The sequence below is a fragment of the Pempheris klunzingeri genome, chromosome 15 (genome assembly GCF_042242105.1).
Source record: "Pempheris klunzingeri isolate RE-2024b chromosome 15, fPemKlu1.hap1, whole genome shotgun sequence".
Taxonomy (NCBI): Eukaryota; Metazoa; Chordata; class Actinopteri; order Acropomatiformes; family Pempheridae; genus Pempheris; species Pempheris klunzingeri.
The window spans coordinates 15,073,973-15,099,900 of NC_092026.1; the positions used below are offsets into that span (position 1 = coordinate 15,073,973).

General features: G+C 41.1%; 1 protein-coding gene across 1 annotated transcript in view; it reads right to left on the bottom strand.

The window, feature by feature from the left end:
* Positions 1-3,752: 3,752 nt before the first annotated feature.
* Positions 3,753-25,928, bottom strand: part of pappa2 (pappalysin 2) — a 61,545-nt gene continuing 39,369 nt past the window's right edge. The window contains exons 21-27 of the mRNA XM_070845593.1: positions 24,067-24,280; positions 22,222-22,390; positions 21,178-21,310; positions 19,699-19,820; positions 15,480-15,551; positions 7,746-7,844; positions 3,753-4,159 (exon numbers count right to left, since the gene is read on the bottom strand). Coding sequence (XP_070701694.1) covers positions 4,037-4,159; positions 7,746-7,844; positions 15,480-15,551; positions 19,699-19,820; positions 21,178-21,310; positions 22,222-22,390; positions 24,067-24,280 — 932 coding nt within the window. The 3' untranslated portion in view covers positions 3,753-4,036. The remainder of the gene's footprint in view (positions 4,160-7,745; positions 7,845-15,479; positions 15,552-19,698; positions 19,821-21,177; positions 21,311-22,221; positions 22,391-24,066; positions 24,281-25,928) is intronic.

The window sequence follows — 25,928 nt, forward strand, 5'->3', positions numbered from 1 at the left end:
TTTTTCTTCTGTATATAAATGTATAACAGGTGATATTTTACAACATCTACATGTGCTTTAGTAGATACATAATTGTACTGTAATATCTGCTGTGTAGCTTAGTCAGGCGATTGGATTAATCCGCTGATTGCAGTTCTGAGAGTTTTACTTTCCTTGATCTGATGTTGTCCACTATCTGAAACTGGACTGCGCCTTTATCCTGAACTCTATGTGATTGGTTGATTAAAAGACGCTTTTGTTGAACAAAAATGGTAAATTGACAAACTAATTGAGTTGAATTGAACATGAAATTAATATGATGGAGTCCTTTGACCTTTAAGCAAAATGTGAACCAACCATCTATTATCTGCATGATATTTTTCTGTCTATACTGTATGTGGCTAGTATAAACTTTTTCACTTTGGTCTTTGCTACTTCAAAAAACAATAAAGAATATATTGTGGAAAAACTGGCTGTATGGATGTTCTTCAAGAAGAAGAATTATTTTCTAATGTGTGTGCACTAATTCCATTTATGTTTTTTTTCTTTTTTGAAATGTGGGGAAATACACTACTCACAAAAAGTTAGGGATATTCGGCTTTCAGGTGAAATTTCAGGATGAACCTAAAATGCATTCTAAGGTGAACTTAATGTGACCTTCTCTAAACTTTTGAATGCACATGTCCAACTGTTCAGTGTTTCAGTACTTTTTGCACAAGTTGCTGTTCTCTAACAAGAAGCTTAACAGCAACATTCACAGGTTCAACAGGTTTGATCCATGAATCCACCAATACATTTCCTGCTTCAGTTAGAATTGGTATTTAAACAGTCCTCCTCATCAAGCTGTTCACATTCTGACATCATGAGACCAAGACGACACCTAACAGTTGATCAACAGCACCTCAACACTGGAGGCTTCAAACAGGAAGTCCTCAGACGGAGGTGTTCACTGAGCTTAGAGGGTCACAGAGTGTCATCAGGAGGTTGTAACAGTGATACAGAGACCGGAAGAGTCACAGAAAGGAGAGGAGTGGACGTCCTTTGGCCACATCCCAATTTATTGAGACACCGAAAATTTTTTGTTGTGGTATGCCTACCACTGTTGTTAGATTTTCTTTCAATAAATTGTTTAAGATGAATAAAATGACCATTGCATGCTTCTACTTAAATGCCCTACTTTCATGATATAATATCACTGTAGCATTCACTTTTTACATTTTCCATATATTTCACCTGAAAGTCTAATATTTATACTTTTCGTGAGTAGTGTATGTACATCATCAGAGGAAATTTAAAATTTTCAAATACTAATTGTTTGGCTAAATTTACCACATATTTCAAATCTGAATAGTTGATTTCTAGGCTGACAAAATAAAACTTCAACTTTGAGTGTGGCTCAAAATCTCTGAAATCAACCATTACTGTTGGTTGGCACCAAATGCATTCTGGGATAGCATACTTGGTTACTCCAAGTCAGCTCCTGAAATATACTCAATAAAAGCAGTATCTGGGCTATAGTTGTGAAGTTTCACACGTCCTCGAAATATGACCTATGTAGGACTGTGAAGTTGCTGTAGCAGTAGGAACTGAAGTTAAGGAGATTACTAGGTAACCATTTTGCCCTTAGTTCAAAAGGTAAAAGTTTGCTGGGAATATAGGCTGTCGTGTCGTTCTTCATATGAAGCCAGACTGATAGCTGAGAACTTTTTGGTGATTCTGGTTGTATCGTAGTTCTCAAAGTTCTCTTGAAATGGAAAAAGCCTGCAGAGAGCGCCTGAAAGTCACGTCAAAATGTCAGTGACTGGTGACATGGCCCGAAGACTCACAGCACAGAAATAAGGTTTCTGTCTAATCCTCCAAAACTGTTCACAAACATGCACGCCAAACTGCAGTTGTACTCATAGTGATATTTCTGTGCCATCGGCAATCAATGACACAGTAATGGCAACATATGACGCTTGGCACATTTAATCTCATTCTGTCATTTCAAATATAAAGCTGTGCAAGTACTCGTCACTGTATCAGTCATGAGATATAAACATCTGTGTGAAAGTATGAATGATAGACTACAATACTTTTAAATTACTTGGCAATTGACTGTGAACTGTGATCTGAAAACAGTTTTCCATTAGACGGACAAAAATACCCAAAAGTGTGTGTGTGTGTGTGTGTGTGTGTGTGTGTGTGTGTGTGGTCTCGCGTTATGGGTACCTGAATCTGTTATCACGGTCACATTGTTCCTTTTGTGGACAAAATGTACAATGTAAATAGTTACATTTCATGGTGAACACTGAAAGTTTAAGGTTGGGTTACAAATTAGGCTTAGGCACGTAGTGGCTGTGGTTATAGTCACGTCAATATAGTCCTGTGAAGTGATGGGAACACAAATGTGTGTGTGTGTGTGTGATTTATGATAACATTTAATCATAAAATCAGTACATGCATAGTAACGCACAAAAGACATGTCCTCTGTGAGTCAACAGAAATCAAATCAAGAAAGGCATTTTCAGGGTCGATATAAAGTTGCTATTTATTTCATGTAGAGTATAAAGTACTGTAAAATATCACAAAGAACATGATTATACTTTTATTGATACAACATTTGGATGGGATACTTCATCAATTCTGGCTCATGGACATCAGAACCGCTCTGACATAGAAACAAGCGTAAAGATAAGCATCATCTTTTTCATTTCAGTTTTTGGTGCATCCACTACTTTGCCGACTCCAACATTGCAGTTTTAAGTGCATGTTCATTTCGTTGCGTTAGAATAATAATTCTGACATCGTAGTATTCACTTGGCACAGTCAGTATTTGATGTTGCTGACTTTTGGATTTTGACATATTCATTTGTAATCATTGATAAGTTTACTACACATTATATTATATCTTGCCCGTTTATTGATTACTTTTTACTGTTTTCTTATTGATTATCTTGCCTTTTTTTTTTTACTGACGTTTCTTGAAATCTCGTTGTTGCCGTAACAGTGCAAAGGATCATCTCATCTTTCTGTGTAAATAATAGAAAATAAACTTTTGATAAACCCTGTGCACATGCGGTATGGTACAGATATATGTTTGTATTACTGGATTTGTGATATAAATAAAGTGTTGACTTGTGTGACTAATATGTGATCTAGTAGATATGTTAGGTGATCCAAATATATTAGTCTATACATGTTAGTCTTTACAGATATGCTTCCTTTTACATTCCTAACGAGCTACATGTCAGACAGAAGTGTTTGCAGAAGGATCTGAAGCACAATGATGGAGACTAATTTTAGTATTTGGGAGGATTTGCTTATACAGTATCTGCCACGTGGGAGTTAATGTTTCTGTGTAATGGAACGGGAATCAGGCAACTCTTCGATTTGACTAGTCCTCATTTGGTTTCCAGTAGCCATCAGACAAGTTCAAAAACAATCAACAGGAGTGTGAGAGAGAGCAACCTGTCCGTCTTTTGGCTTCAATGTGATTTAAATATAGTAGTTTGAAATAAATCTATGGAATGCTTGTTTAACTGGATGCTACAGTAAACACAGTTAGTAGCAGTAGCCCTTACTATAAGGTCTATGCATGTACTCAACAGTCTTCAGGCACAGCCAGTTCTTTTGGTTTCTTTATCCCGAGACTAATTAAGTCCAGAAAAGTACTTGCATCTATTTACAATAGTGATTTGATCCAATTATAATGACTTGAGTTGTACAGAAGTGGATAAACTGCTTCTTAACCCAGACCTCAGTTAGGCTCGGATTTTCAAAATACAATTTTATGCTCTTGCACAAATCCAGCAGTGAAGATAACTCTTAACTTCTTAACAGGAAAGGGAAATAATATTCACTATTCACGTGTGGATCTTTGGCTGGACAAGGGCAGCCAACAGTAGATCTCTGATGGCAGAATAAAAATGGCCTTTTATTGTATGAAGTCTGACTTCAATCACATTCTTCACATTACAAACGTTAAAAATTGAATATTTTTTGTTTGTTTGTTGTGGTGTATAGTCTGTGGTTTGACTCTGTTTAACACAAGTTCAGCCTCTTTCATCCCTCCATCTTACTGCATTCCTCCCCCGGCTCCACCTCCTTCCAACTGCTTGGCTTTGCTTTTATTCTCCTCGGCGTCCGGATCACGGCAAGTGCACTCGTCCTGGTCACAGTCTGCCCCGAACTGAATGACCTGTCAGTAAACAAGCGCAACAGTTAGCGCTCAGCTTCCCAAAGCCGCTATAGATCTTTCAATCTGTGGCTGGATTCAAACAAAAACACAAGATGTGACTTTTCAAGCCCGTCTGGTGCGCGTCATTTTTAATGGATGACTAAACTGAGAAAACACACATTCCATTTGGTTGGTTTCCCTGTTTAAGACTGTCTCAGATGGTCTTTGATCAAATCTGACCGAATCCTGTGCATATACAGTATATGGCCTATTCCAATGTAAGTAGGTGGAACAAAAGCCTAGAAAAGACAGATGAAAAGCAGGGAAGGAAGGAAATATTACATCAGGGCGTTCAGTAAAAGCAGAGTCACTGAAAAATGCGCTAGTTGAGGAGGCTTCCCAAAAGGGTTGTTACATTTCAACTGTAGCAAAGAGCACGACTTTGAATGGCAAAAACAGACAATAAAAAATACATTTGCTTGACCTGACCTGGCAGCTAGCGAAGAATTTTGCCCCCACTTCTACCTTGCGTTTGCGCTGAAAGGTAAGTAGCACTTAGTAACCCAAGCATGGTCGTAGTAGACTTGTTGTATTTCCTCACAGTTTCAAAGACGAATCCAACGGCCCCCCAGAGGCCGATAAAGCGCATGATGTCAAATGCTTCAACGTGGCCTTTGAACAGCGAGAAACCTTGAGGGTCTTCGGGGGGGAAGGAGGGAGGAACGCACCGCCGTGGAGGTGAACGGATGAACACATGTTAAGAATCAACAACAAGAGGCTGCCAGCTCTTGTCTAGGAAGCGAGCCATCACCACAGGTTGCAAAATAAACTCTGGTGCCCTGCGAAGCAGTCTGTTGCAAGAAATGTAAACATTCGCTCCTCGAGAGAAGGAGTGAGAGGAAGATTGAGAGAAAGAAAGGGAGAGGGAGAAAGGAGAGTGGGAGGCAGAGAAAGAAAACAGGGATGACGGCGAGCAAGGCGAGAGGGAGAGTGGAAGGCAGCGGCTCGTCGGCCTTCACTGCTGTTTTGGATAGAGACGGGGTTGATGGCAGGGTAATACTTTCACTGAGGGCTCTCAACGAGCTGCAGAAGGCCCAGCTTCACTTAAAATGCCAGCAGTTCCATTTACGATGAACTGGTGTGGCCATTAAATGTTTCCTTAACAGCTTCATCTAGATTCAGGCTTGATGCAGGCGCAGAGCACGCCAAGCAATACTCCACCTTTGATGCCTCCTAACAACCATTGGAAGGAAAGACAGGGTGTGTTTTTGCCTCATCCACAGAAACAAAGGCCAAGTCTTTTGGCTGTTTTCTGGGAGTTTGGATTAGTTACCTCCATGTTGTGCACTGCAACATATTCATGAACAGAATTCATGTGAAAAGAAAAGGTTTCAAATTTTGATGTTGATGCAAAATTTGATGAAATCAACCTGCATGCAATCAAAACCAAACAAAGTCTAGAAAAATCATGTCCTCGCTGTCCTCCTGTTCGCTCTGTACTGCTTTTACTGCTTTGGCCCTTTCTTGGACTACAACACGGACTCCAGTTAACAAATCAAAGGAAGATTGTGTGTTTCCATAGATGGTGAGGCAGCTCAGATCTTTTCTTTTGGAGCATTTCCCCACTGGCCAATGACTGATCCCCACCTGAAACATCTCTTATGTATCCCACCTCCCTTGTCATCACTGCAACTACCCCGTAAATATAGCCAATACTGCCTGCGCTCCATAAAAAGGAGGCAGCTGGTCCCGTTAGACAGACCCAGGCAAAAAAAGATATGAAAATTGATTCAAATATTTGATGAAGTTCAGATGCAGGTGACTTCTCCTGCCAGATACTGGAGCAATCTGTAAAGTGGCCGTGTTATGTGCATGATACGTTGAAAATCAGACTCATCATCACCTGAACGTGTTTATGATTGTTAAGAAGACTGATATTGAAATTGCAGCAAATTAGCCTGAAATATTCCAACTCTCAAGTTTTCTTTTTTCTTGGGTGGCAGCAGAGAAAATGTGTGATGTGGGTCACACTATAATTTCCTGCACCTGTGCAAGTCGAGCCACGTAGAAACAGTGAGTTCTGTAAACAAACCCGCCATCAACCGCTCTTCATTACCCCCCCCCCCCCCCCCCTCCCCCTCTGCTCCATCGCTCTGCTGGAGCTGCGGTGGCAGTCAGGATGCTGACTCTCACGGCGGTTTAGTTCACTTCCTCAGAACGACCCCCGCTCGCCGAGCTGCTGTTTTACAGTGGCCCAGTAAACCGCAGACCATCAGACACCTCACTGAGCCCACCCTTATACCCTCCACCTCCCCCTTCCCTTGTAAAAGAGCAGTTAGTGGCAGTCTGGCAGCTCATTTATTATGATGGCAGCTACAGACTCGCTGAACTCCTTCTCCATTTAGGAAGGAGCTGCCGGTGAGTCATGGCGTGCTGCGGACATGAAGGAGACAGCCGAGGCTCGGCCAACTGTAGGCCATAGGAATTAATAGGCAGGGCCCCCTGAATGAGTGTCATGAATGTGTGGCTGTACAGTAGCCAAATAGGGTATAGTGGGGGGTGGCAGACACAAGTTCTCATGAAAGCACAGAAAAATAGGAAAAAAAGACGTGTTTATGTAGAAGAAGTTGAGGGAATGAGTGGCCTGGTTTCCACCACTGGCCCTGACCTGGGCTTGCTCATTATTATTCATACCATTCCTCTTAGCCACCCAATATATACAGCAATCATTTACAGCAATTAGTGTAATGTGATGCATTTGTATCTAGTAGCAAGCACGAACAAGCTCTCACTAGTGAGAGTGTGTTAGGATGGATAAACGCAAAGATATCCAATGTATTCGTTGATTAGGCTAGCGTTAGTTGGATGAGATTTTTTTTTTCTTAATTGCAATTAAATTATGGACCTACATCACACTGCAGAGCTGCAATAAAAAAAAAAAATTCTCAAGATGCTTTAAATTAAGTGTTTTAGGGACCACCATCAGGATAACAAAGTGGGGTTTTCAGTCTCATCAGCTACATCTGTTACCGTGTAATAGCAGGAATCTCACTGGGTATATTACGTTCATTGTTAAATGTCCTGCCCTGACGTCCTGAACCCTAGTTCCTTCTGCAGTGGCTTAATACGAGAGGTGAGAAAGTGTATAGCAGCATGGGGTGGTGAAAACCTGCTTATTTACCATTTGAGTGGAAAAGCTGGAGGGCACAAGTCTCCTCTGTTGTTTTAAGTACAGATGAGGGAGACTAAATAGGCGCAGTCGTTAACAGGAGAGAGGGGAAAGTAGCAGGGATCTGTGTTTGTTTGCTTAGTAGAAGTCTCCTGCGTAGCGGCACAGAGCTCATGCCAAAAGAGACGGATTTCTACTACTCTAAACAGGAAGAATCTGGCTTTGAATCCAGCTTCAGCTTCTTAAGCTCCATCTTGATTGCAAGATGTGAGCCTGGAGCAAACCAAACAACACTTTGCCACCTTTTACACATAGTGGACAGAAATTGTAAGTTATGTAATATCTATTAACCGCCCCCCCCCCCCAAAAAAAGATATTTTTTATTGTTAAAACAAAACTTCTTATGTAAATGACAGACAGAGATGTCTGTCTGTGTACCTTTCTGGTGGAGAGGGTGGACGGGCAGCAGTCTCCTCCGTCGTACTGGCAGTAGGCCCGGTTGTTGATGGTGTCACACCAGCCATCCCCTCCAAAAGGCTAGACACAAGTTATAAACAACAATGTTAATGCTCTTCCCAAAATCAGAATTTTACCCTCACAAGGCTGAGAGGACCCAAAAAAAAAACAAAAAGAAAACAAACAGCTCAGCATCTTCCCAGAAAACAGATTTTCAGTTAGCGGCAGACATTGTCACACATTTGCATTGTTTAGAACAAATGTACATGAAACTAAACACTTATGGCAACGCTCACGCAACGAGGAAGCAAAAGGGGGGATGACTTCTGTCCACTAAACAAGCTGAAGGCGAGTCTTCATTTCAGTGCACAAGCAGCGCGCTCGTGTGATTTATTTCCCAAAATGTTCACACGTACTGTAATTTTGTGGGACGCATCAAAATGTCTGCCAGTAGGTGGAGTTAGCACAACACCACATGCACCTTTAAGCTGCAACAACCTGGGGCCGTGCCGCTGAAGCAACACAGAAAGTAAAACATCTTCACAGCTGCTGGCAGTTAAAGATGGCTTCCTAGATGTAAAATACTCAAATTTAATGTGCCCAATACATTGGCACGAGGATCACTTTAAAAAAAAAAAAAAAAGTGCAGCGAAGTGTGTTTTATTATGGGAAGCATGATTGCTTGGGGGAGTACGTGATCCACAGCAGGCTGCAGGTGTAAAGCCTAAATTCAACCGATATGAAGCTAATGTTGGGGGTGCAGAGAACGTGTCATGATGAGCTTATGACAGTCAACCAAATTTGCAAACAAATGGTTAAAGTTTGGCTTAAATGAATGTATTTCTCTAATTAAGTCAGCCACCCAGTGGATGGTGGCATATCATTTGTTTAAAGTGTCTGAACACCATTATGGCACCCGTTGTTGAAATATATTGAATGCACTGATTAATGACCCAAGACCTGTTGCACAAGTAGAAGAGGCTTCCACTTTTGGAGTCTATGTGAAGACATGGAGTGAAACTCGTTTCTTTTGGCAATCCAGGATAAACAATGTGACAACCTGATACAAAGATTCATTCTATGCAATTAAACAAGAGAGGTTCACTTTTACATCTCTTTTAGGCGCCATTTCAGTTGAACTAGGATAGAGCGGGCAGGCAGATGTCATTTGATGACTGTTCAGGTATGCTTCACCTTACTTCGAATTCCTTTTAATGACAATTCCTCACACTGTTTTTGCAATGCTCTGGCCGGTGTGGGAGTCCTTCTGGAGAAACTCTAGAGTGGCATGCAAATTTGAGGAATTTAACTTACACAGAATCTCGAAACGCATCATGATGAAAGCCCTTTTAATGTTTTCAACTAAACCTTCAGGGCTTCCCTGAAGTGCCAACAATATGAAAATAAGTGCCGAGTGCCAAAGATACTTTTGGCTTTTTTTTCCGATGGACTGATGGAGTCATTTCAAAGACTTAGGGTTCTACCTAACCTGCACGGGGGGAGAGAGCAGCTGCTGAGAAGATTTCTGCAGTTTTCTCTTCACTTCAAAGAGCTCCCTACTTGACGAATCCCCTTGCCTTTCCCAACTAAACTGCCATGGCATAAATAAATCTATTTAATCGTTCTGTTTCTGGGTAAATACTTTACCAGCAATTGCACCAGATGCCTTACCCAAATCCCTACAAGTATGTAAATCTTTGAATTACCTTTATAGTCTACGGCAGTCATGCATAATACAGACTTGCTCAGCCTGCTGTCAGCTTTATTTGAATTTTTAAAGATTTCCAAAGCAGAGCTTTAATGTGGGGGTTCATCTCCATTTCACATACATGTCTTTCCTCGCCGTAAAACCAAGCACACCCCACACTTTACCCACATGAGGTTAATTTTGAGGTCAGGGCTCATGTTGAGGTTAATTATTATTTACATTCCCCTCCAGGCAGCATATACCTCACTCTCAACACAGCTCAAATCCATGGAGTGTATTAAACCAGCTAGAGTTGGCTGCGCACCTTAGTCCCCCATGGGTAATTAAAAGGTTAGCTGGTTTGTGTATTACCGTGATACAGTGACTCCCTTCAGATCAGTGTAAAAGAGACGTACACAGCAGCAGCAGCCAGCCCCACACCTCGCAAACATAAATATTCCACCTCTTAGTATTGGCTATTTGAAGGGGAGCATGTGCTGTCATCAGCACCAGCCAAGCTCTTCCTCAGAACATCATAAAACACAGATATGAATTCTGGTGAACACTCTTCTGTCAAGCAGAAATATATATATTTTTTACTTCCTACCAAGTATCTGTACCATTCTTTTAATAGCAGACATTTTATCATCTCCCCCTCCTTCACCCTGCTCGTCCCTCTTGCACAGAGCTCTCTGAAAAAACAGTTGGAGGAGTGTGAGGTTTGCCCTTTTCTCTTCTCCATGAGAGTCAAAGTGTTTTTCCTTTGCATAGGAAAGGCAGTTCAGGGAGTTCAAAGGAGGCCTGTGTACAGTATGTGTGTGTTGACGGTGGTCGTAGTTTCGCTCTGGGGATTGTGCAACACGGTCCACCACAGTTTGCCAGGCATTATGGGATATATGCCATAGTACTCGGAGGATTTTTGCAGTTGCTTTGTAATCTTATTCAATCTCATAATTTACCATATCTTTAACCATGATTTGCATGTTTTAAGTGCATTATACGTTTAGCGATGTGACACTTCTCTATAATAAATGTTCATATATCTGGTTGGAGCATTGGATTGAAGACACCGTGAGAGGACAAGCTCTGGGAGCAGTTTTTGCTGTTTATGAATTTTACAAATAGCCTGCTGGTTGTGGAAAGCAGTTTATTGAATGGTTGAATTTTTCCAATGTAGTTAGTTTCACTTTTGGTCAGACTTTGGAGTGAACTGTTTGAGGTAGAGCACTGCGCAGCAACAAGAAGTCATCTTGGCACTTATTCCACTGCAGTCCTGCCAAAGCAATTCTTTCCTTTTTCTGTGTCTATATCATGTGTATGCGTGTAAAAAGAAAAAAAAAACACTAAACACGTGATTGAAGATCAGCGCTGACTTTTGCTGCTTGTACTTTCATATTCAAACATAATGTGTCACCAGGTCACCAGTAAAACCCCCTTTTCATGGAAGAACCACTTCTAACTCATTTGCTAGCAGTGGGCCGACTGTATGTCACTGTGTCATCATCGCAGTAGAGTTCGTGCAGCTTACACAGTTGGTGTGTTCTACCTTTCCACCTTTGAACCACTGAAAGGCTTTTAGTGTGAACCAGTGGCGCTGAGGTTACACACTGATGGCCACTAACTTCCTAGTTTTTGCAGAGGGATGTTGACTTTTTTGCAGTTAAGGTTCTTCAAACCTCCTAAAACACATCAGAAGTCATTCTGTTGTATGGAAATTTGGTCGTGAAACTGTATGAAAATTCAACATCAGACAAAACCACTGCACCAGCAGGTGTTTCTGAGTTCTAAAGCAGTCCAAGTCCTTGACACACTCCTCCCGGGCTAAATACATTCTTAAAAAGCGCTTGTAGTAACGAGAGCACATCGTGAAGGAGCAGGAACATGGGTTGATGGTTCTGGACTGGATCAGTCCTTAAACAGCTGCCAGTGAGCCCCACACACCTTTTGGATTCCAACTCAGAGTAGAGCTGGTAGACTGTCCCACTAGTTAGCTCCTGAGTAACTCCCTGTGGAGATATTTAAGGGTAGTCCAACTGGAAGTTTCCTGGAGACTCCAGGGAGGATCCAGAACATGCTGGTGAGATAATATTCATTAAATAGACTGCAAATACAGCAGGATTCCCCCCGGAACTACTGGAAGATGTGGCTGGGGTAACGCACATTTTTCCTGCTTTGTTTAGTCTGTTGCCACCACAAATTGGACCCAGATGTATTACTGAGAAACGATGGATGGTTCTGGGGAAGAATTCACCCAAAGGTGAATCACTTTAAAATAGAATGTGTGCTGTCAGGAAACAGCAGGAAATTGTACTCAAAACCCAGGGAGGAAGCAGTCATGCTAAGGAAACAAACTTGTTAGCTAGCACAGCAAGCTACAGCTGAGTGAAACCAGTGTAACTGTCATTGGTAAGGGGCAAAATCTGAAGATGTTATAGATGCTTGCAATCAGACATTTCCAAAGCTTCTTGACTCTTTCTTGGATGACAAGCTTCGTATTTGGAATTCAGGAGAGCCTCTCCCAAATTATTTGCTCTGTGGAGAGAACAGTGGGGTTTTTTGAACGATACTTGAATTCAATTTTTTTCTAAACTCACCAAAAAAGCTTTGTCCTACAACAAGGGCTACCTGTCATCTGAACTAACAACCTCTACCCTTCTGACTGTGTATGCACAGCAGTGCATACATAATATAGTCATGAAGGTTTTAATTACAACAGGGGTTACTTGCTGAGTTCACTTTTTGAACAACTTAAACTAGTTTCAACTCTGATGTCCCACTTCAAACATTGACCATATTTGAACCAGTGGAGACCTTTAGGTGTCAGATGTGCATCAGATGTGTGGCAGAGTTAGTATCCAACAGAAATGTTCTGTTTGTCTATATCTGGCCTCATGCAGATGCATGCAACTATTGTCATATAATCACAACTATCCCTCGTTCTCAAAGTGAAACTCAGACTGGAAATGTACTATACAGTGCTTCATGCTGTGATCAAGGGGATTAACACTGCGTACCTCAACAAAATTGTTTAAATAGATGGATTCTAACTTCTTTGCCTAGATGCCTCATATTAAGTGATGCATGAGTCAATGAGTTTAATTGGCTTGCTGTTACACACTCTTATTACACCATTTGTCCATTGGTCCAGCTTCCATTTTAATCATGGTGAGAACATTCACCAAGAAGCTGGGAAGACACTTCTAGAAAGACACAGCAGGTATGTTGTCACTGTAACTCTTTCTGCAGCTAAATAGTAGACAATACCATTACAGGACAGTCTGAGCGTGGCACAGAGATGCTGCGCTGATGCGACGCCTGAGCTGGCTTTGACATTAATTGTCAGCCAGGTCTTAAGACAGAATAGAAAGAGAGGCAGAGTAGGAGAAAGACAGGGAGCAATGGCATCTGGATGAGATCTGGCATGGAGCATATGCAGCACATGTGGTCTGGTATAATTTACAGTGTTGTCATGGAGGTGCTGGTTATAAGCAACTGTTTTGCCTAGCAACATTCACGGGAAGGTGGAAGGGGAAAATGTAGTGCTGGCAGGTAGGAAGAATATTTTAATACCGTGAGACATCAACAGTTTATGTGTTCCATCAGTAGTTCCAGCCTTTTCTGAACCCACCATGTGAATGCCAAATAAAAACTATCTGGGTTTATGATTTTAGATGATTTACAGTCAGTGCTATATTACTGAGCAAAGATGGATGTTAAATTGCAGATTAACCTTACATCCATTTATGATGTAAACTACAGCACATGATAAATGATGAAATTGAACAATCCCTAAAGTCTAAAGTCATGAAACAGCGGCCTCTAGGGGCTACAATGTTCATCATAACTCATAGCAGGAAGATGTTGGATGGAACAAACGACATGCTGAGCATTTTTCTTTTCCTATCGGTAACAGTAATCGCAGGTGACTTTATTTTGAAGAAAACTAGAGGAAAAACCATGCTGTTATCAACATCTGAGGAGTTTATTCCCGACAGCTTGAATGCGCTCAGGAAAATGGTGATCCGTGGTGATTTGTCGATTGTTTCTCTTGATGGCACCAGGTGGAAAAGTCAGGGGTCAAAATAATCATAACAAAGTTTTTTCTGGAGCTTCTGACATAATCACATGGTCCTCATGAGTGGATGGATTTTGCTCACTTGTCCAAAAAGCATCTTGGAACAGAGGTGATTATGATCACCCTTTAAACATCACACCTGGTATCACATGACCAGCTCCATATTTGGTTATGTGGTGACAAATGAGCCATCTCCATGACAACTGAGCGAATTGTAGCTGTTGATGAAGACTGTGACCGTGGTCTATTGTCATAAACTAAAATATTGGTAAAGGAGAAAGTGTGACCTGACAGTGCATTGTGAACATTCGGTGCTGCTGTGAATATGGACGTAAATATATTGCTTTGGACCAAAGTGTTGGGCGGGCAGACTGATCAACCGAACCGAATCGTGTCACCCTTTGACACCCAGCAGGGCAAAAAATGAAACGTGATGAAGTAGCGAATATACTATTATATATATATAATCAATATCACTATTCTTCCCAGGGCTTGTTCTGAAATTACTTTGCTGACACACATGATGGTGGAAAATACAATTTCAAAAGCACACTGTTAATCCAGTTTTGTACATAGTAAAAGAATCAGCAATGCAGCGAAGCACAATATAGATATTTTGTCATTTTCATAAGTAGGAGGGTTTCTCCTGTATTTCTATGTGCTGTTTCTTAGTCTAACAAAGTGAAATCCATTATTTTAAGCCTATTGTCAGCAAACAGAACTCATCCTTTGTCTTATATTGACTTGCCACCACTTTGACCTGCCTCAGTAGAAAATGCAGTGTCGCACTGATGAACCAAAACTGAACAGTCAAAGGAAGAATGAGTAGGATTTACTGGATGCAGTTTGTAACCATTCTATGTTGACCCCTCCACCCAGTTAAACCAGCAGGTTTAGGTTAAGGTTAAGGTTGTGGTTAAGGTTAGGATACTCGCCAGCAGGTGAAGCCAGCCTCGGGGTTAGGGTTCGCTCTCATTTTGAAACGTGCTCTGTGCACCATTTCAGAGCTTCCTTCTGGACACTTACAGACGATCTGGCTGTTATTAGCTGGGGGCTACACACGCACCACCACCAACACCACCGCACACTTCTAATCAGTCATAAGTGATGAATGAAAGGGATTATTTTTGTATGAATACAAATATGTATTTTTGTCTTAACTTTTTTTTTCTTTTTGCCAATAAAAACTTTTCCTTAAAAATACATTTCTTTATCAGACGGTCCATTATGCTTGGCAGGTGCAACAACATATGGCAATGCCAGGATCCCGGGAAAAAAGGCTTTTTTGGACAGTTTTGAAAAGAATTCTTGTAGTCTTGTAGTTTGAAGTGTGAGAATATCAATTTCTGCCTGAGATTTGTCATCAGGAAATGTGAGGCACATTGCACACTGGCTCTGGTATCTTAAGTAGTGATGACAACACGGATACAGCATGTTTTGCTTCGTGTTTAATATTATTGGAAAGATCTGGCTAGGGCAGTAAATTTAATGTGGTTATGCCCAGAAATTGTGTAATTGTTTTAAGGATTAAGTATTCCCTATCTCGACGTTAATAAAAAATCTTTGATAATAACAGGATAAAAGCCAAACTGAGATCCTCCTGACTTCAAGACTTTAAAAGCACACATAAGCAAATACTAGACATGCTATCTAAGTAATGCAATGCACTTTCACCTAATGTTGGTGAAAATGAAGGCGCCCGTAAGTGAAGCAAGTGCCAAATCTGTGACATATAGTAGGGAAAAAACTTAACTCATGCATTCTGAGCTGCAGTAAGTAATTATCTATAGTCTTTGGCCAGATACACAATCAGTCAAGACTACAATAGACATCCACTTTTAGCACTTGACAGTTTCAGAGGCCTGGGTGAGACTGATCTCTGGTTGAAAAGTACATTTGCACATACGGTACTCCTGTGTTTGATCCAGCACTGCTTGGCTGTTTGGGCTCTTACCTCACATGACTGAATGCAGTGGATGTGTTGAGGGTCAGGGTACCACTTCATCATCCCCGTGCAGACTATGCTCTGTGAAACAAAGCACATACGGACAACGGTTGAGCAACACGGTAACAGGAAATGGATAACCACTGCGTTTGCCATGGAAAACAATATTACACTCAGTCACAAAAGCATTTTTATGGGAATTTTTGTACTGTAGATTTGTTTGTGACTATAGATTTGAGCGAACATCCATTAAGTTGCCATAGATGGAGGATAATGCCAACCTCCTGGTAGGCCAATGGAGGGAACCACCAATCCCTCCATTTCATTGTCTCTTCATCACGTATTCCCCTGTGAGCGCTGATGAATAGAAGATGGAATTAAAAGCTAGACATATTTTTAATGTCATTTAAATTGTACATAATTTGTGGCAGACCGAATGGTAACAATGCATTGCCAATTGCTGTTTCCAAGATCGTAAAAGTAATAAGTTGACATTTTGGACTGACGGTGGAGTATTATAAATGGTTAGTGTTCATCCTCAGGGTAGAATGAATCTTTGCTGTAAATTTCATGGTGTTTCTGCCCATAATTTCTGTAAGAGAGTACGTTGTAAACACTAGAAAAAGGTAACGACGATTTTGGGGAACCATGAATCTCCATAGAATCGTGGAAATCTGAGCATTATCATTATTTTTAGTATCCTGACACAAGAGCAAACATTATATTGTAGAAATGGAAAGGAGTCAACATGAAATGTACACACTAATAGAGTGTATGCTTATAGTTGGTATTTTAATGACAAAACAAAGAATTTTGTCATCTGTAATAGTGCAGCCTACATACAGTCATGGAACCTTTTTGCCAATGATCTACTAGCACTTGGCCTCCCTTACCATGAGCTGTCATATAAGATTGAGCAGGACTACATCTTGCGCTCATTCTGATTGCAGACTGTGCAGACGTCCTGTTGTTTTACATAATTATTTTATACAACATAAGTGGATCTTAAACTCTAAAATTGTATGGTGAAATTTGGGAGAGGCTGTGGTTTTCTGTCATTTATTTGACCCTTGGAATTTACAAGGTGGTTAACAGATAGCTGACTGACAAATAACAAATACGGACAGAGAAAGTGGATCCTCCCCTGTGATTTCCTGTGCAGCCTGACCCAGCGAGGGAGACCTGATCCGAAGTATCTACGATAACACAATGCCTCCAAATCACAAGGCGGTGTCAAAGATATGGCGTAAGTAACCAGACCTGCATCCAACTATTTGACCTTGGCAAGGGTGGATTAACTGGCTGGCTGGCTGGCTGACTGACCACCCAAAAGTACTCAGAAACCAGAGCACTGTTTGCGACAGCGTTAATGTAGAAGCGATTCCTGAGATATGATATTGGGTAATATGACCCACCTTTAAAGCAAAACAACAGCGCTCCAACTCCGACCCAAGATCTAACATTCCTACGAGTGTGTTCATGGTGACTTGTGTACACTGTGTGTGTTAGAGATGTGTGTATTTCCTTAAAACGCTTTGACGTCAACTGGGACCTTTACTCTCACTATCTGCCCGTGTTTTCCAGTAATGCTCAAACACTTGATAACGGACGGACACTCATGTACACATGAGGTGCATTTTGCTGTGTGATAGTGTGTGATTGGCGGGCGCAGCTGGGAATTAAAAATGTTTTCCTAAATTTTGAAAGATACTGCCTTGCCAATGATTTAGTCAAACATCTGATATGAAACACATTTGCAAATATTATGACAAATTCAAAAATCTCAGCTGCAATTTCACAGAGGGATTCATTTTGAGGCATTCCCAGTTACTAAAAGAGACTTTTGAAGCCAATTGAGAGAATTTCTGATGAAAATAGATTCTGTAATTAATGTGTGTCATTCACTACACTTATTGCAAAATATATCCATTTTGGTCTCATCAAGGTTTAAAAATATTGCTTAAACTGACAGCGATCTCACAGTGATGCAAAGAGCAGACAGCCTCTGTCCAGGGATTTAATGTGGTGCTTAAGCTCATGAATACATAAGCGGTCGGAGATGTACATGGATACTGGATGACCAGATGGAGCGTTGAGGGCAGGACCCCGTTCATTCCTGTGGAAGTTGCTCAGTGGCACATGAAGCAAACTACTAGAAATTACTCAGATCTTTGTGATCTCAGGGACACTATAGTGTCTCAGGCCCACAAGTCGGCTAAACTTCTGCTTTAGCCTTTTGCTAACCTGAAACGGGATAAAGTGATTCAATCTTGTGGCTCTTCTAGACTTTCCAAATGTTGTGGGATTGATCGAACCAAATTCTGATAGTGAAACAAGTTATTTTGTGGGAGTTATGACGCTGATTTATAGACATCTCTTTCACAATGCAAAACAAAACCGTTCTTTTAGGCCCAGTGGTGCCATAAAATGGATGCCATTGTTGTAATTGCACGGTTTGGCCACTATGTCAGATTTGTCTCAAAGCAAGGTGCACCTCCTGTGGGCTTGGAGATATAAATGGTAAATGGTCTGTATTTGTACAGCAACTTTCTAGTCATTTCGACTACTCAAAGCACTTTTACATCCTCATTCACACATCAGTCATTCAGGAATCTAAGTTTGAGGAGACTGTTCTTTCACACACATTCACAGACTCAAGTTGGGGTTCAGTGTCTTGCCCAAGGACAGTTCGACACGCTGACTCATAGTAGCTGGAGATCGAACCACGACCTTCCGATTGAGGGATGACCCACTCTATCCCTGAGCCACAGCCACCAGATGTACAGTACATGTTAAGTGTGAAGCAAAGAGGTAACTAACAAAGTGAGGAGGTGTGAATTATGCTATAAACACTTATGTTTTTTTTTGTATGTCAACTGTCCAACAAATGCTTTGTCTTTGTCTCAATCTGAACTTTCGAGCTTATCAGTAAAGATGAGCCAGTGTGCAGCAGTAGCTCAGTGTACTCCATGCTATTGTTCAGACCACCAGATGTTTGGATGCATTATTTATTGTGATGGATGTTTTTTGTAAAAACCCGGGCACTGTTTGTCAGTGGATCGGCTTTCACGGTGCCCTGAACTGGTCGCATGGCAGCAAGCGAGCAAAACAACAACTGTTTTGCAAAACCTGCCAAGAGTTTCCAATTGGTAGCAAAACCACAAATCCCTTCCTCAGTTGCAGTTATTTAAAGCAATCAAGCTATCTCATTTTTCACCGTGCTTCATCATGCCACATGAAACAGCTCAGCAACAGGTGCAACCAGTTCTGCAAGCTGATCTGGACAGCACCGCTCCTCTGATCTCTGACTCTGACTCAGTTGAACTGAACTACTGTCAATAGAATTTATAATGAATTTTTATTTGATATCAACACAAAATATCAAATCAAATCAAAATATACCTGAGGACACGTCTCTGGTAAAAATGGGTCAGATCTAATCCCATCTCTGAACATTTCCATTGGGGTCCATTAGATCTATACTATATACTTCAAATCTGAACATTCATTTTTTTTAAATCCATTTCTCTCAAGGCTCCCAATTTCATGGAGGTGCTATACCAAACTGCTTCAGTCAAAACTCACTGGGAGAAAACAGTGGCTGTCTAGGAGGCTGTAGACGAATCTAAAAATGTACTTGTGTGGTTCAGAAAGTGATCAGCAGCGATGTTTAGTATGTAAAAGATGAGTGTGAACCTTTAAAGCAGGGTTTGACAGATTTCATACGAGGCTTTACAGACCAACAGCGTTTAAGCTGCTGCTATAAAAGGCCAAAAATTGTCTCGGTATGTCAGCAAACAGTCAGTCAGCGGAAAAAGCCTGCGTGCAGAGGAAGAGACCAGAACATTTGTTACTACAGTGTGTCTCCTGTCCATGTTCGTGTATGTGCGGCAATATTACTTGTGAAACTGTAATAGAAAACATTCCCCTTGGTTGGCTGCTGTTTTTACTTTTTAGTTTTTGGAATGAAGATGTGTTCTTATAGTGCTGAGTTTTGCTTAAATTCTGCTTGTTAGATAAAACTCAACTGAACTGTTTGCAACATGCGCTTTGGTTCCATTGCAGCGCAGGTATATACGTGTGCACAGATTACATAATAAGGCTCTGAATTGTTATTGAGTTATTTGGTATTTGATAACTGACTGAAGTGACCTTAAGTGAACTCAAATAGAATCAGTGGAGAAAAATCAAACTGAAGGCACTTAAATTTCCTCCTCAGGTGTCTCACCTGGACTTTAGTGGGCAGCATCCAGTGCTTTAAAGAGTCGGCTGCAGTGCCATTGGGCAAGACCACCGGGTCACGCAGATCCATGTCCAGAGCCACGATGCATGTTGGGTAGCAAACAGCACCTGCACGGAAAAGGCAGCAAAAAAAAAGCCACAAATCATATAACACTTACCTCTAACCCTCATTAGCATCTGTTGAATTTATTCATGTTCAAATATTGAGGAAAAAACAGACCACATAACTCCAGACCACGCCGTCATCTGTCATCTGTGGTCCGTGCTCTTGGCAACCAGCACTGTAGGAGGGCCTCTACTGTTTGTGTATTTGTGTGTGTGTGTGTGTGTGTGTGTGTGTGTGTGTGTGTGTGTGTGTGTGTGTGTGTGTGTGTATGCATGTGTGTGTGCGTGTGTGCGCACGTTTGCTGCGAATCCGTCTGTTGGTTCATGTTCTCAGGAGTCTACTCCTGGCGTGTAATAACAAACGTTTCATCCATAATATTTCAGTATAATTCAGCTATAGTTTGACAAAATCTCCATAACACATTCTTTGTTTGCTCACCTGTATCATGTCATGATTTACTTTTCAGTGTGATGCTGCCAAACGACTATAGCGTTTAATGTTCGAGAAACATCAAATGCATACATGCAAAGTGCTTAAGCATGCACTGTTTCACAGTGGGCAATCAAACGTAGAAAAGGCTCCAACATTTTTAGTACTATAATAAGTTAAAGGAGTATATCACTTACTTTCTTACTTGTGTTTGCGTTGGATCAGTGCAGCAAGGTGCCTATAAAGCCCTCTCTCTGTATTTACATTGTTCAAAGCACACAGAGTGCATGTATCACTCCAAAAGCTGCATAATTCCCCCAAATTTAGGATTTTAACAATAGAAAAAGTTTAGATTTTTTTTATTTTTTTTATTTATGTCTGCATCCAGAGAATAGACAGTCATGGGAGATGTGTACCAGATGAAATGGCATCGTTTACCACTTAATGTACTCTTCATTGTATCAGTGGGGTCAATAAACTTTGTTGTTGTCATAGCTGGCTAAACATTTGGCACTTTAACTCCAGAGAGAAGTAAATCAAGCCTGACTAAAGGTATTGGTTTGACATGGTCCTACAAAATATGTTCAGCATTTCTTGTTTCCAGATCTGTTAGGATAATCATCGTTTTGTTTTTTATCTAACTAACTACACTCTTGTCTTATGACAGTGTGAGCTGGTCAGTGACTCAAATCTAAATCATAGAACACCAACAGAAAAGGAGGAATGAGAGTGAGATGAGGAGAAAAAAAAACCATAATGATGCTTTACCGCCATGACTGCTTTGTCTTGTAGCGTGTAACCAGACAAACCAGGGACCAGGCAGGCTATTGTGCATGCCTTTATTTTGATTGACAGACAGGGAGAGAATATAACCAGAACTGTTTGTTTAAAGGATTACACTCTCATCCCTGAGAAGAAGGTCACACTCACCGACATCCTCTCCCTGGTCACAGCTGTACTCCACAGAGTTGAGATCAGGAGGGGGAGAACACGATCCCTGGAGCCTGGAGCACATGGTGAACTCTGCAGTCCACTCTCCGTCCTTGGTGCAGCGAATCTCGCTCTGGAAACAGGCACAGATACTAAAATTCATTGTGGTCATCGAGGGACTATGTGCAGCCTACACTTCTTTCTGCACTGTCTTCATGTAACTCAGGAGACACAGTTTGGGAAATCAGTTATTCAGTCAGTTTAGTTCCAACCACGATTTAGTACTCTATTATTTTTTTTACTTTGTTGAGCAGTTACATGGATGAACATGAAGCCTCCTACACAGCCGTGAGATGAATAAATGAATGACTTACTTTTCTGAATTTAAATGACATGCGCTTTTGACTCATAACTGTTTAAACACGCATGCTAAATGTGGCTTCAATAAAGCAATGGTGCCCAGAAATTCAATCATTCTCTAGAGACTTTATTAAAAAAAAACATTATTCTGTGAACTAGTCTGACCATGTTGTTGTCCACACTGGGAGACTTGGTGGAAGTGTATTATTTTTTTTTTTTTTTCATTTTTTTAAGTTTACAATAGCAGCCATTACGGAAGTTTCCTAATGCTGGAATCCCGCTGCATGATTAAACGATTCCTCTCGAAGTCTGGAGCAACGGTGCAGCGGCCGGTGGTGTGTTCATGACCAGGTGTCGGCGACGCATGGCTGGCAGCTAAAACCACAGCTACTGAGCGTAAGGTTACTGTGGTGTCTGGCGTTCGGAGAAGTATGGCTGACGTCAAAATTTGAATAAATTGGTGCAATTGTTGCGACAGTGTTTGTATTTTATATAAGTTTAATACGTTAGCTCACTGCAAGATTGATCCAACTTTTATTTCGTTTATCCAGTATAGAGGACTCATGTGTCTCACCCGGTTTAACTCATCTACAGCAAACCTGGCTTGATGGTTACAAGTCTGTGTTGACAATGATGGGACTGTCTCTCTTTGGGGCAGAAATGGCACGGCTGTTGAAATCTCACCTTTTCCGCGGCATCCGGGCACTGCAGGGTGCAGACAGTGTCATAGTGCAGGTCATTGGTGCAGGAATACATGCCCTGAAATACATCGGGTGGGGCTGGGCAGGATATCGGCTCACAGCTGGTTTCCTCCCATTGCCCCCCCTCCAGGCACTCCAACTTGAAGTACTTCCTGGAGACCACAGGAGCAAATGAATATGCTTTTAAGTGATCTTAATTCTAGGCAACAATAAGATTCTCACATTTTTAGTTGCAAGGAATCATCTCCAAAAGACTCTTACTCAAGTCTTGGTTGCTTTTTCTCTGCTGTACATTTGTAGCAGTTTGTGTTCAGAACAAAAAAACAAACATTTCATGGTGGCTGAATCCCAAACCAATGCCAAACATTTATGTATTAAAAGGCATTGGCTGTATTGAGGTTTATTATAACAGACTCCTTCTAGAACCACATGCACTCTACCCCTGCTCACCTTTTCTATTGTCCCTTTTTCACTTTTACCATTTTAGTAACAGAAAACATACTGAGCGCAGAGGACTGCCTGTTCCACAGTAAAAAAAAAAAAGATCTCCAGTGTGGTGCATGTAGTGTGTAAATGCAACAGTATGTGTTACAGTACAAATTTATATGGGTACATGTGTCAAAGGTAAGAGTGGAAAGCCTGTTTAAAGCTCTTTAACAACTACTGCTGCTCATGTTCACATGTTGGACTAATAAAGATTCAGGGGTTATTAAAATGTTTACACATATGTTTGAGAAAGCGTAACTCATAAAGACACCCAGCTGCAAATGGATCTTTACATGAAATTTAAAGATCTATTTGCTCTTTTTCATTGTACTGAATGGAAATTTAATGTAGTGGGAAAATTTGATATTATATATATATTTGTACTGACCTTAAATAATGATAAAAGTCAGCTTGTTAGATATTTGATACACAGTATTTCATTTACAATTCAAGACAATATGGCAAGGAAAATATTGCATAACAATAACTGCTCCTAATGCAGACTGACATTTGTGAAGAGAGATAACTGACTCCACGTAAAGCAGCAACTTCCCCCAGAGGCTGCCTCTCCCCCCCCCCCCCCCCCCATCTCATTAACAACATGTGAACTACATTCAGTAATGAGCAGTTACCCAATGAACACAATTGGCAAAGTAGCAGCGAGGCCAAGTTAGCAGTGGTACATATTTTATTGGAGCCTCATGTGAGCATGTTTTAAGGCAGAATATCGTTTTACAGATGATGGACCAAAAAACAACTCTTAAAAGTGTATCCATCGATATTTAAAACGTTGCCCTTGGGGTTTGGGTGTTCATGTGATGTGTTGTTATCCTGTTGCATAATGCGGTTAAATCAAAGATCTTAATTTTATTAAGCAGTGCGTAATGGGACTCCTGTAAAATAAAGGAAAAGAAGGAATTTCCTCCATTACGCAGAGAGGCCTGTGGGATAAAACACGGCATTTGCTTTGGTCTGTTTGTCGACGTCGACTTACCAGTATTTAACTGCATTCCACAACCCACAATATGTGATTTAAGCCCGTTGTTCTTGCAGTTTTTTTTTGTCCTTGTAACGTAAAAATGAATAGTATGCCCGAAATCATCAATCTGATTGATAATTTAAGTCATTCAGAACACAGGACCTACTGGAATAATATTAAGAGGTGATTATAGAGCTTTTGTAGAGCTTTTCTGTCATGGAAATCTAAGGTGCCATACATTGTTATCAGTACATAAATTTTTTATATGGATGATGCTTGTATACTGTAAATGTCTCTCCAAACCCTGGTAGCTCTTGCGCTGTTCTCTGTCCACTGAGCCGCCAACGGGCACGACACACTTACCTCGGTGACTTCTTTTTGAGGCTCCCTATGACATAGAAGCCTGGGTTGCATTTGTAACGGCAGACGGAGCCGACGTCGTGCCCTGAGGCCAGACAGTCTGCTGTTAGCAGCTTGGAATCGGATATGTTTGGAACCTCTGGACACTCTATCTTGCAGTAGGCCTCTGGGAAAGACCAGAGGCCGTCCTCCAAGCACACCAACCTGTCACTGTCGCCTGAGGAGGGGGGAGAGAGGGGTTTTTTAAAATACAGCTGGACAGAGGAGGGAAAAGTGATGCTGTAGCAGCAAACCCCAACGAGTAGATTGGACTGAACAACGGTTTATTTCATTTCCTCTTTCAAAAGGTCACATATACCTGCTTTAAAAACATACATTCATAACAGTTGTGTGTTCTGAACTATACAACTTCAGACAAAGCAGTAGAAGCGAGAAGCACAAGTAGGTCAACATCATGGATTCATTTCTATCCCAACAAACATGCTGGTTTTGTTTCATGGCTCTGTCTTGTATAGTTATGGGGAAAAGGAGACTATGGCTTCAGCGCTGGCCAAAGCTAATATTTTCTATGCCTGTATGCCCCCACATGAAGCAGGAGTGTTGGTATGTGTGGAGAATCACAACACCCTAAACGTTTCACAATTTTTATTGGGTCTATAAAATGTAATGAATCTTTAACATGGCATCGCATTTTTTATAAGCTATTTAAACATCGTGCCCGTGTTGTGATTATCAAAATCCATCACAGCTGCACTGGTGTGTGTGCTGAATGTATTCCCGTGAACTCCACAGTGTGCTTTCACTGCTGAGTGATGCACGATGGCCTCCAAACATATTTCAGTGAACCAAAAGCCACAAATAGAATTATTTCTGTGCAATCTGTACTTAGATCATGAATACACGGGTCTTATTGCTGACTCTACAACGACATTTGAGCGTTCACCGCGGCTTTCCGACCACAAACACAAGTGTGTGGACATCCATCTAATCACTTCAAGAGGCATCTACTGCACCGCATAGCTAGCATTACTGAAGAGGGTTAATGCCCTTTCGCTTATATGTGTAACTATGACTTTGTGCGGGTGTGGCGGCACTCCTCATTATGGGTGCCACGGGCATCATTTGGTCTGACTCACTACGGCATGTAGTGGCGTTTTTAAACACACCCCCCATGGACATGTTTGTGTATGCGTGTGTAAAGGGAACAAGCACATGCCGTGTAGATGTTCCTCTCTGTGTTCATCCTGAATTTCAATCATTTTGACCCACAGTAACATTGTAAAGGCCATAAAGCTGCGAAGAGACGCGCTACGAGGAGCGAGCCTCGTTGAGAGGAGACATGGTTGTAATTCAGTAAATGGCATTTCCACTGGGGCTTTATTGCAACACCATAGATTAGTTCCCCTTGTCTTAGCTGTTTTTTAAACTAGTTACGCTTAAATAAACACTGTAACTATAACAGGATCCCCCCCTGTAAGAAACAGACCTCTGATTTTGGACCATAATTGCGCAAAATCAACATTTAATGTCCATTTCATTTTACGGGCAGCAGCTTGTGGAAGCATCTTGCTGTGGTTTGTGTGTTCACTAGACTGAGCTTTAACAGTCTGCAGAGAACATTAGTAATTGACTGAAAAGTATATTTGGTTGACAAGTTTTGGCTCCATTGTTGACTTCTATCATTCAGCTATGTGAACAATTGTGAGAAAGTCAAAAATGTGTTTGAAATGGCTCTGTCGTCAGTTTGATGGAAACTCAATTGAAATTCCAGCTTGTCTCGTTGGGAACAGCAGCCAGTAAATTATATTTGTAGCCTAATATTGAAGCAATAATGCAAGTGTTTTGGAATATCCTGAAAAGTAGGA